Source organism: Dermacentor albipictus, chromosome 4 (genome assembly GCF_038994185.2).
Source record: "Dermacentor albipictus isolate Rhodes 1998 colony chromosome 4, USDA_Dalb.pri_finalv2, whole genome shotgun sequence".
NCBI classification, from domain to species: Eukaryota; Metazoa; Arthropoda; class Arachnida; order Ixodida; family Ixodidae; genus Dermacentor; species Dermacentor albipictus.
This window is the reverse complement of record NC_091824.1, coordinates 169,053,790-169,066,725: the sequence shown is the minus strand read 5'-3', so window position 1 is coordinate 169,066,725 and position 12,936 is coordinate 169,053,790. Positions and strand designations below refer to the sequence as shown.

At 45.9% G+C, this 12,936-nt stretch overlaps 1 protein-coding gene across 7 annotated transcripts in view; it reads right to left on the bottom strand.

The window, feature by feature from the left end:
* Dgk (diacyl glycerol kinase 1) overlaps positions 1–12,936 on the bottom strand; it is a 555,078-nt gene that overhangs the window by 87,737 nt on the left and 454,405 nt on the right. For 6 of the 7 annotated variants that reach the window (XM_065442108.2, XM_065442113.2, XM_065442110.2 and 3 more), the window contains one exon: positions 2,136–2,249. The exons of the other annotated variant lie outside the window; for it this stretch is intronic. In XM_065442108.2, coding sequence (XP_065298180.1) covers positions 2,136–2,249 — 114 coding nt within the window. The remainder of the gene's footprint in view (positions 1–2,135; positions 2,250–12,936) is intronic. 7 annotated transcript variants of the gene reach the window in all.

Below are 12,936 nucleotides of genomic sequence, written 5' to 3'. Positions count from 1 at the left end.
CGGTTAGGACGCCTGAAGAGCAGCGCGAATACGATGAGTGACGAAAGAAACAGCAACATCAATATGTACAATGGCTCAAGCTCGGCGTGACCCAGTTCAAGGCTACGTCACATTGGCCCATCGGATCAGGTGATAGTACAGTTTGGCTGGCCAAACACCTTCACAAGGTGAATAGGAGCCTATTTTGCTTTTCTTTGTTTACGATATGCCTTTTCTTGTCTTGTTCTTTATTGCGCACCAAATTAAAAGTATTTTGTATACTGTTTTTGGGCACGTCAATGGAAAATTCAATTCAATTCAATAGTGTCACTTTAACAAGGCGACATGACGTAAACAATGCACAGAAAAATGATAAGCTAAATTCACGACATTGACAAGAGCGTATAGATCGCTATACGCGACAACACGTGGAGGAACGACGATGAAAGTCTCTCCCTGAAAGTAAAGAGTCCGAATTGCGGCGCAGCGCGAACATTCGCAAAACGAGGTCTTCCATGGTGGGACGAGCGCCCATGAATTTACTTTGCGCTTTTTGAAGTGCAGGTGCCATCATCGTCATGATTAAGTAAAATCGTCATGCGCTGGAACTATGTTGGTCTGGAATTTTCCTGTACGATGACTGTCTGCTTTCATTCATACCTGGTACTATCGCAAAATGAAGGATTTTGCGCGTAATCGAGGATTTTTTGATGAGATTACTTCGAGTGGCGAATGAAAACAGGTCACCTACAAAGCTATGGTTAATTTCAATTTATTTGCATCAAACACCAATAATCATGCGCGTTAGTTCAGTTTGAAATGTTTCTTTAACGTTGACTGTCACACCTAGTGAGGGCTGCAACGCATTACGGAGAATAGAACGGTTGGTGTGTGAGCAGTATTCACTGCGAGTGGCCTGGCTTTTTGCTGTTGGTGACAAAATGATGGGTACGGCTTCACGGAGTAGACACTCATGAATTTGACATTTTCTCTGCCCAAATAAAGCGGGAAGTGTTGAAAGGTCAACTCCTCAGCAACTAAAATAATTGCATAAACGCGGCCACCTTTACACCTACCTCTGAGTGGTTATTGCTATAGCTTTCGCTTATGAACAGGTGTGATTCTGATGACATTGACATTTACACAATTTATCACCGCTCTAAAGGTCAGTGGTCACAGAAGTGATCATATGAGGCCAGTCTCGTTCATACGCATAAGATACCTGTGCACGTAATGATTTGTGCTTCACTTACCTATGTGCAAGAATTTCCACAAGAATTCCTTAAGAAATATTCACAATTTGTTCGCAGTTCACATCAATACACGAATACGCATGATTAACAAGGCGTGTGGAAGTGCTTGCAGGTTCACTATGCAACACCGGTGCACTCAATGCATCATTGGGTGTGAAAACAGTACGACATTTATGACACACACGTTTTCACACGCAACACGTAATCTCGTAGCGGTCAAAAAACGTTGTAGTTACGGTAAGAAAAGAGCGCTCGCAGCGGCATGAGGGCGGGCTGTGTGCAAGACAGCTTCCGAGGGAGAACATTGCTGGCTCTGCCGGATGGGACACCAGGAGGGTTCAACGTCGACGAACCAAGCAACACAACGGACGAATGCAGCAAGGAGACACAACGGCTGTGCACGCAAACAGTGGTTGAGGATCAAAACAGACGGCGTGTCAAGCACCGGGATAACGTACGCCACGTCCAGGGTCGCCATTGGCGGGCACAGTGCGCGGGCAGCAGCGCGCCATCTGGTACACACAACACCGCTGTCCGATGACAGCAAACGCACACGGGGCCGGTGTAGACGCGCAGTGTTGGGCAGACGGGGTAGGCCACAGAAAGAGGCAGAGGGTGATTGTGAAGAGGAAGAGGCGCTACTTTCTGCAACCCTTTAAGGAGAACGACTCAGCGCCTTGGGGAAGGGGATATAAATAAGAAAGAAGAGAGAGAAGGTCGAGGCTGCCGCAGTGCCCTTTGCTGTCAGCGATAGCTAAGCAGTGCATTCACAAGTTACGCGACAGCCCCGCGTCCTCGAGGAACGAGAGAAGGTGCCTCAATGGTAGGCCATACTAAGAAAAAAGAGGACGCCACGAAGGAGAGAGGAAGGCACGAAGTAGGGAGAAGAATAGGAGGCCTTACCTTGGCGCTTTTGTCAAGGGAACCGCCGGTTAGCGTCCTATGCAACACGGCCGTCGTCTTCCTATCATCTAGCGTTTCGTCCTTCTGAAATTTGCCCGCCACCAGATGACGGAACTGAATGAGGAGGAGGAGGAAGGCGAGGAAGAAGGAAGGAAGGGCAAGGGGAGAGGCAGAATACACGTCAGTCACCGGTGGCCCACACCCGCGCACACACGCACGCACAGAACGACTTCCTGCGATTCGAGCACAAGCGGTATCACTGGCCCAGGCAGCAGCGGCGGCAGCAGCAGAAGCAGCAGCAGCAGCAGCGACGGCGACAGTGGAGGACGCGGTGTCCCCCTGCCTCGGCTACAACAATGGCGTTCGGATGCGTAGGCTTCGGCAAAACGCTTCCGGAGACTATACCTGGAAGCGCGCAACTACCGAGCGGGGCCGCCTATTATAACGCGGGCTAGGCGAGCGCAGCAAGCATCCAGACACAACCACGAGCAGCGTTCACCAAGTGCAACGCCATCAGATTACAACATGCAACGGAGTGTTTCATACGCACTCAAAGCTTGCACAAAACGGGAGACAAGCAGTAACCTTGCAAAATGTTAGCATACGTCCGCGTTAGAGTTCAGGTTAGTGCTCGTTCTTGGACCTTTATTTTGTAAAATGATCTTGTTGGTTGCTACCGAGGCTAGCGCACTCAACTGTAAAATTACCCCTTGCCTTTTACTGCATTGTACCTTTTGTACATTATAGTGTACTATACCTGTTGCCGTTTAAAACTAATATATGCATAGCGCGAAAGTTTTTGGCCTTCATTTTGTCACTCGTCGTTTTCATTTCACAGAAGTAAACTACTTTGGTGCTGTACACTAGCCCACACCTTGAAGTTCGTGTTTTCCTTTTTTCCGTGACTTCATTTCACGTCATCTGTTTGTAACAATTAAACAAGCATGAGTGTTAGTAAATGTCGCTCCTCTGCCTCAGCTCTTTTGTTTCGTTTGGCAGCTGATAACTTCTATTCACTGAAGGAGGTCGGAACCGAGTCCGCCTACGATTGGCGTCTCTCAGTTCTGACAACCAGGCCACATTCCCTTCTGATATCTCTGCTTCCGACTGGTTTGGTCCACTACGCGCTATCACTCGTCCGCTCCTGCTGTAGGGCTCGTGGCATTGAGATTTTTCGCAACAACGTAGTGCCACATTATCTTATGCCGCCGTCGCCTCCTTTCGCCACCGAAATGGAACCGATACTGACTTTCTTTGTTACTCACGCAATTAAACACCACTTCTTACTCCGGTTGTTGGTATTTAATTTATAAAAGTACACCACGGTAGCGAGGAACCTTGCAGCAAGAACGCGACCGAACTCTATTCCATCCGTTTTCTTATAGTCGTGTTTTCTACTTCCGCGCTATGATCTTCTTCAGAAAGCTTTTTCCAATGGGGATCTCAACTTCTTTTTAATACTATGTAGTCGAACAATCCTTTGAACGTGCCTTCCCATGTATAAAACATTTCTCGGAGCATGAAGTATAGATAAATAGCATGTTGATTCCTGTTGCGACCAGCTGTTTCTCGCTAGGTGCCCACAATTTATCTACCGAAAACAACGAGCATTCGACATTGCGCCTTTATACAGCCAAGTTCATGGTACTCTTGCGCTCATTATACGTCCTGACATGGAATCGCTCTTGGGCCTACAATCAAAAGAAATATGTTATGAATACGCGTACAATAGTTGAAGTCCCATGCCATCGAAAACCTAGAGAACAATTGGCGTAGAAGCTACCGGCGGTTGGCACACGCCATTCTCGCACGGAAGACTGAGATATGAAAGAGAAAGTACTGATGAGGCTAGTATGTTTATTTTTCGGGGTTTAGTTCTGATTGAGGCTTGTGCGGAAGAACTAAAAGAAAATGGCATGTAGTAGTTACGGCACGAAAAATGAAGCTATAAAGGGCTGCCGGAGAGTAACAGGTACCGTTGTAATCTGAAGCCCACTGGCCCTAACCATCGTGCGCTGTATTCGAGGCTGGTCAAGCTGCTACGAGCAGCTTTGTTCCCCACTCTCCCGCGGCAATACTGTGTTTTGTTTTGTGGAAAATAGAGCTTATATATATATATAGTGTTACGTGCGGAAAGACACAGAAAAAAAAAGACTATTTACACTGCATTTACCAGAGCAGCGCAGCCAGAGACTAAGATGGTGACCAGCACGTGCCAAGCCGATATATATATATATATATATATATATATATATATATATATATATATGTGTGTGTGTGTGTGTGTGTGTGTGTGTGTGTGTGTGTGTGTGTGTGTGTGTGTGTGTATGTTGAGCTAACAAACAAAAGCCTAACTGAAAACTAAAAAAGTTACATTGCAGAAAATAGATACGCAGTTGACATGAATGTCCACTAGAGTGCTATAGTGTCTGCACATGAGGGTTATGATATCTTATGTTTCCTAACAATGTTGCGAGTAAGACAATGGGAACACAATTACCGTTTTTAATATGAAAACGCCTCGTTGGTTATTACTGTTACACGGATGTTTCCTTAGAGAGGAATTGAGGTAATGAGTGCCTAGGATACTCCTTCTCTGTGCTTTCATAACAACAGCACCGCGAGGTGATGTTAGGGTAGTTAAACTCTAGCGCTGCAATCACTTTCTCGCTTCATGACTTCTTGTGCACTTAACTGCGAAATCGACTTTTAAAGTACACTGTGAAAACCAGCCGCCAACTTAACGTTCATGTTTTTATCAGATACACGTTTCTCTATCGCCGTGAACAAAGGGGAGACTATTACCGTGAACAAAGTGGGAAGGAGGGACTGACGAATGCCACCAGGGAAAAAAAGAAACAATTCGCTCGTGATAATAGCGCGATTTAATTGGCTGCCATTTGCAGTACATCGTGGTACAGGCCTTACAAGATGACGGCCTGTTGTCTATATAACGCTCAAATGATTGGAAATTGAGCTGCGCCATATTTCTTGTCATTTACAGCATTTTTTTTTACAGCGTGTGGTTGGAAGCTAAGTGCTCACGTTTTCACAGTTCACGCGTTGGCTCACATGACATGTAATATTTATACTTTTGTACACCGCACTATGTACTTATTAGGCAGTTATATTTTTACCTTACAGCTCTGTTCTTAGTATGCAATTTCGCTAGCGAGGCTTCTTTTTCTTTCTTTTTTTACTTGCTTCGGCTTGAAAGGTTTTCGTAATTTCCTTATTTCCCTATCGTTTTCTTGTTGAGAGCTTTGTTTACATCTACAATATCGCGACAGCGGGAACTTAGCCAAATTTTCCATTTTACCGCAGTTAATAAACAACGACAACAAGTTTCGCTTAGACATCTGTTGATACGCACAGGATCACTCTATTCGATAAATAAAGAAGCCCAAAACGCCAACGTCTTGCGTCGATGCCTGAAAGCTGCCCTCACCACAGAACAGACATGGAGCGAACTCGTCTGCACCGCCGTTACGTACGCAGCAACGTGCATATCTTTTACGCGGCAAATAATTATTTGCGGAAAGCTTCGCCCTTGACCCATCTTCACACCCTTTCCCTATGCAGAGTAACATGCCAGAGGTCATATGCTCGCCGGCAAAAATATATGGTTTTCAATAAAAACATTCTCTCTCGTATGTTCTAGCTCTCGCAAATCTTGGGCGTAACCATCACCCAGAGTATACGATTGAGTATAACAACAGATAAGTGCCATGGGAATTTATAAAATGTCTCTGCGCACTACTGACGCGAGAAACTTCCGCCGCTGACAAAGAACAACAAAAACCAGAGCGACATGCCGTGTCCTCTTTTCTCAATCATGATGCACAAGCATACAATGGCAACTCCATCTTACGGCAAGCTCAACTGTTAAGCATGCACTTTATCGTCAACCACTCTATAAGCCATTTGTGGACATGAAAGTTCAGTTGCCCTAGATACTTCTTTATTTAGAGATTCCCGTGCTGGGCTTTCGTGGAGCATTGAGATTTCGCGCTGTGAGACCGGGATTCAAAATTCTCCATAGGGATTTTTTTTCATTGAGCGGCTGTTTGCGTCATAAGCCATCGAAGCGATAAACTGACCCAGCTATATGTTATCATCTATTGTATAAGAAAGAGGAGAGACCATGTGACATCACGGGCGAAACACTTGCTCGCAACATAAATGGCTGCGGCACGGAGGCTTTACTCCGACGGCTAAAAAAAAGAAGCCCAGAGATTAAAAAATAAATTTCTACATAGAGTTGCTTTTGCACTCAATTTATCGATATTATACGTGTGATCAGCACGCTAACATGCGTAACACAGGGGCAACTGTAACTGAAAGAAACTGTCCCTGTCAGTTCTCGTTTTCCCAATAAATGAACATCTCCGAGATAGAAGACCCCAACACAACTCCTTTTTCATCGCCAGTATACAACTGCGCTACCTTCTGTACAAGCACAAAAACAAGCTGGATGGTATCTTCTGAATCTTTTCAACTTTCTTTTCCTTTAATTTTTCAAAGGCATCCGAAATAGTACAAGCACCTTTAAAATGTGCCAAACGGATGTAAGGTAGGCAGAATTTGACTCAACATAACAGGTTGGCCGTCACAATTGAATACACTTCTAAAGTTCTCGCGTTACACGCCATTGCTCTTTAGGTCACTGAGCCATGCTTGTGATTAAAGCTCATTGTCTCTCACTTCCAAGCACCTGCACGTATTGGGCTCAAGCCTCACTCAGACTGAAGTTTCGTACAATATTTCGTATTTATGCAACTTTTAATCTCAACGAAGTTGGTGCCACGGATTTGTTACAAAAAAGAATAGGTTTCTCGCCTGTGGCAAGGTCTAACGGCAACACACAATAATTGTGGGTAATGCAAAGCATCTCGTGTACTTCGCTTATTTCGGAATCAGAAAGGAAATTTCCGCAATACTCGAAACGAACCAAAACTTACAGTCAAGTGCGAAATCGGCGCAATGTTTCATACCATACTCCGAAAATGACTCGGGTAGGTACTACGCAACAATTACGAGGAATGCGGTCTGTTTCTCTTCTACCGGAAGGGTAGCCTACAAGATAAAGCAGAAAAAACAGCAAATAAACGGCACGGAATTACACGAGGCTTCGCCAACAGTAAGAATTTTTTCAATACATCAGTTTTCATAGCCGCGATGCCTTACCACCGAAGCTGCCAAAGAAACAGTCATTAAAGAAGGAGTGAAGCAGAAGTTTCCTGCTGCGAGAAATCTTACCTCGGCGCAAGGAACTCGGCAAATACAAGTGCGCTGCTCTAATCGCTACTATCAGCAGGCGGTTATCACAAAGGGCGCCGTGAAGGGAGACAAACTTGTCAGGCTTCTTTCGTTGCGAAGCCGCGTCATTGTTCGGAGCAGCTGCGATGAAGGAGTGCGAAATGAAAGAAAATAACATGAAATTGATTGGGGCACACAGAAGTGGTCCTAACGTAAGACAGTGGCTACTGCGCCCCCATAAATCCGTCGGAAACTGCAATTCAGCGCAATGCCAATAAGAGCATCCAGCATGAAATCTCTCCATCCTTTGCTCCGCCGCGGGCCGCGCCATTTGTCAAACGTAATCCCACTCCTGGCGTGTTCCCTTCATTTTTCCCAGAAAAGTACGCACATCGGCTTTTATTTTGCCGTTTACTTTTTTTAAATCGCGGCGCTCATTTTGTTCCCTGACACGCGCGCCTCGGGCCGCGGTTCCGCCCGTACACTGCGCTCGTGGCGCAGTTTTTGCGATGAACCTCTTTCGCAGCTCAAGCCTGAGGTCGCCTGTTTTTGATATCAAGATAAATACGCGAATTCGAATAGCGCGCTCATGCTACCATCTCATTCACAGACTAGGGGATGGCTCGGTCGAAACGTCTATATTCAACCTCAGGTTGCTAGGTGACAACGCGTGGGAGAGCTGCCACTGAAGGGGGCCAGCTTATAGGTGCAGTTTCGACTGCGTTAACACCGTTTTCGGACACCGTAAAGGAGCACGCACGCACTGCCTGCTCATTAGCTCTCGCGTGAACTTGTTGCCCCGCGCTGATTGGCTCGTCTGCCTCATGGCCACATGGCGTTCTTGTAACTGACAGTGGTCGCTTCCTTGTGGACGCGTTCAGACTACGTATCTGGCAGAAGCTGCCGCTTAGATTATGCGGAAATGAGAGCCTAATTGTGTAGAATATTAGTGAGGGAGTAATTTCTCTTAGCGGGCAACTTTTACAGTTGCTAGTCGGCAGATGTGGGCGTTTCCTAAGTACACCACTGATTAACTCGTTTCATTGGGAAGCCTCCTTTGCCTATACACTTCACCAGCCCGTGGCGCGATTCGTCGGTTTCTCGATTGATAGGCGCGTGAGCCAGGCTGCTGTATACAGTACTGACTGTCGACCGACGAATTAGCGCCAGCAAGCGCTCCTCTGTTCTCAGTAATCAAGCACAAAATAAGGCCATAAAATGTGTTCATATAATGACACGCCATAGGCACCTGCAATGCACACATTACTGTCAACGAATTCCTCGATTTTCATAAATTTCTTGCACTTATAGGCTACATAATTTTGGGAAAACTGGGTGTATGCTACCATCCAGAAAACAACTCCTCTCAAACTTTCACGTTACCAATGACCACGAGGGTTGCCATGTGGGCTTGTTGGTAATGCATCTTCAAGGGGTGTACGGTAGCGCGATTAAAGGACGGGACAAAAGAAGACACACAGGAACGCAGACAGCGCCAACTTAAAGAAAATTACCCGCCGAGGTAACACTGATATGGTTTTTTCTGCACCTAACTAATCAGCCTGTGCAGGAAAATAAGACCAGAAAAGACATAAAGTGCTCCTAGCTTCCAAGTTAAACACAGGAAGACGTTTAGAGATTGTAAGACATTGATTATATATCGTATACCCTTATCGTGTGGGAAGTATTACGTCGGACAGTCGGGAAGATGCATTCATGATAGACTGCGCGAACACAAAAATAAACTCGACAAACTTGTATCAGATGTGTTTCTTTCCCTTCATTGTAAGCAACATATACCTGCTCCCCTCTCTTCGAATCAACAATCATTAGCGGTAGAAATAAGTGCGAACTCACTAGACTTATAATAGAAGCCGAGCAGATTGATGCCCTAGGAGATTCATGCATCAGCAAACTGTCATTGGCTCTCTCTGAAAAAGAGCTGACATTTTTGCGCATAGCTTAACATATCACAAAAATGTGTCACTCTGATTTTTAATCTGTTCACGTGGCTGTGACTCATGTTGGCTGAGTGCATAAGTACGACCTGGTTTTCGATAGTAAACATTGTTGGAAGTTAGCGCTGTGTGTGTTCCTGTGTGTCTTCTTTCGTCCCGTCTTTGAATCTTTTAACCACGCTACTGTACACCCCTCGAAGTTACCAATGACGCCATTTAGTTTTCACATTTTATTCCCGTGCCCTGCAATAGTGCCTACTGCCTCGAATTCCATTTCACCACTATCACCAGCAGTGGCAGTTCAAGACAGCTTTTCATTCGCGTAACAGTAATTCCTTCATTTAACACCACGGTCTTTTTTCCCCGAGTCTAGGCCCATTTTGCAACTCTCCTCAGTTTTCTTTTACTTTTTTTTGCTGCTTATCAAGCTTTGTGAATCCAACTAGCCGCTCATTGCTATTATTGAAACGTTTTCTGTTTCCGCCACTACCAGGACACTATACGTTAAATCAAAGCATTTAGTCATTGCAAGAGCAATGATACATTTCATAATTTCATCTCTTGTCAATACCTTTTGCGTTCAGGTATAGCATTTGTGATTTGTATCTGCAAGTACATACCAGCATCTTCGCCCACAAAACAACAAATAACGTAACGAAAAGCTGTTGACTTCTTCATCAGTTTCGGTCAACAGACAATAGCGATCGAGCATGAAACACTGGCTGCGCTTCCGGGCGTGTTCGGTTCGCGTGCTTGTTGCGGTCTTGCGAAACGGATGCCTGCCGCTCACAAGGCCACGTTGCCCTCTATGCAGCTCCCCCATTAGCCATCGGGGCTACCGCATCCAATGACTCCACACGAGAATGGTTGCTCAAGCGGGCGGCCGCTGCATCGCGCAGACAAACAAACCACCTCGCTGCAATGGCACATCCGCTTTTCGAGTCGGACTAAACCGACTTAGTGCGCAGTTCATGTTTCGATGACTCGCGCGAACAGAGCGTAGATGTCCCAGCGGCCACTGCTTAATGCGAAAATATTGCAACGGCATCGAGCGAACAAATTCTGTATGCCGTATAAGCCAGCATTTAGGCTGCTTTAGTTATACGCATGCCGCAGCTCCATCTGCGAAAGTCAGGCCATTACGTAGGAAATTACGTCGCTTTCCTGTGTTCGCTTACTTCCGCGAATAATGTAGCCGTCTTCTGTAGCCTGCGTTCGATATTCGCTAAGCCTTGAGCCCACAACGTTCTGTGATATTAGTGCACCTGTCGGATAAGCACAGCACTTTCCACAGGCCATTCAAGTGTTTGCCGAGGAAGCGAGAAAATATTGAATGTAGGAAGGACAACTGGAACCGTACCCTGTTTTCTACCCTACAATGAGCGAGGGGGCACATTCCTGCCTCGAATCCAACGTTCGGTTTGCCTCTATTTCCGGCCTGAATGCAGATCCTTCCTGACAGCACCACGTTCAATTAATAAGCGGACGTATGCAGAAGTTTAAATGAAGACAGCTTCTGGCGCAAAGCGGACGCCCAAATACATTTCAGGGAGACGAAAGAATGTCTTTGGGGATAAGATTACGACGCAGCACCGTGTTGTCGAACGAGAGAAAAAGAGAGAAAATTCCTCTTCAGCAGCGGTCTCCAGCGTATTGAAAAGGAAAGTGGTGACGCGTGCGATAATCGATGCGAAGAAAAGAAAAATAAATAAATAAAACAGAAATCACTCTCGCCAAGTGCTCGTCACAAGGGGCCCTTCTCCAGCACCCAGCAAGAAACAGCAGCTGCGCTGACACAGTCTCGACGATTCTATGAAATTGAAAGAGCTGACGCCGCATTGAGGCATCTCATTATTTTTAACGAAGCCCAGCAGGCAAACGTTATTCAGCGAGTTGCTTGCGAGCTCTCTGCATTGTTACGCCGTTTTCTTGCTTCTTTCAGTTTTATTTTATTTTTTCATTTATCTACGCGCTTCGTAATTGCCGTCTTCACACCCTCTCGCTTTTTTCCATTTATATTCAAGTGTACCACATGAAAAATGCGATGGAATTTCAACCACTTTCGTCAAGATTCATTCGCAGTTCTCAGAAGGATTGATCGTTACAACCAGCGCATCGCGCATATAAGCCGTTAACTACAAACAAGATTCGGAATGTCGAGTGATGAACACGACTTTATTGAAGAGCAGTGAAGATTCCTGCACTTCTCTCAACGCGTTCTACTTAAACAGGAAAGGCCGGGATTCCCGACTTGATGCCACATAACGAGGTTGGAACAAATTATTTACTTTTTTCGAATCCCAAAGTTGTACTAAAAGTCAGGGTACTACTGTCAAATTACAAGCTTCTGCATGTCGACGAGCGAAAGTTCATTTAGTTTTTCTGCATAGGACCGCTGTAGGCATAGGTGTCGTAATGGTTTCTCGTGAAGAAATGCGACGGCGAATACCAATTCTGAACTCTTCAGTTATCGCCCACTCTTGACCCATTCCCTAGCTACGCCTCCGCTCATTCACTGTCAGCTCCTCAGTAAAAATTACGCCGATCGGCGAGCGAATAGCGCTCAAAAGCCTCACTGACTCCCTAAAATCATGCTGCATTGCGAAAGCTGTAGTCGATATCAGTCACTCCGGTAGGCTTGTCCATACATATGCACAGAATTCATTCATTGACTATAAAATGTAGCGCACGTGGCGCGCTCTTCGCAGTTGAGAGGGCTGTGCCGGCCGCGAACTCCGGGCTCAAGGTCAAAATTTGTCGCGCACGACAGAAAAAGCAGCACATCCGAAACGCACTTCGGTGACACACTATTCTTGTTTACCGTGAAAGAGGGAAAGCATCTTACACGACCCCATCCATAACACCTAGGTGCTTTCACAGTGTAACACGGTTGTATTGCTAGATATATCTATAATTTATGGATCAGCAGCGCCATGAAAACGCTGCAGGGTTCTATAATGTCTACAGGCCTCAACAAAACTGTGTGAAAAGCTTTACAGCGCATGTGTGTGTCTGTGGGCATATGTGTTGTACCATATTTATCACCCGGCAACTGAAATAACATGCCAGGCTAGCCCACCCAGCTTCTCATGAAAGTCAGCATTTCTGCAAACAGATGTTCGGGAACGATTTAAGGCCCCATGAAGGCCAGTAAAAGTATAATGCCCGAGAAACAAATGATTAGCCTCGTTTTTCGAACTCGCCGACTTTACAGCGCCGCGCCTTGCAATTACAAAGGTTCAAACGTTCGAAATCACTTTGTTTGCATCTGCCCCTTGCCTTCGTTACGTTCCGCTATGCGAATACCTCGTTATCGAATTCATAGATCACATCCATTCTTGGTAAACACGACACGTACACGCATGACCATATTTCACAGCCCGCACCGGAAGCGATGCCGTAAGCTTTCGTGTTTGATACGGCTGTCTCGTTAGAGCGCTGAGCGTGTCTTCGCTGAAGCTAAACGCGCCAGATAACGGCGTTCTTCTGGGACTCGCAAGCGCACACAGACGGCCGCAAGAGAACGCCGTAGCGAGCGGTTGTTGGAATAAGCGCATTAACGCGATCCGCGCACATGGATATCG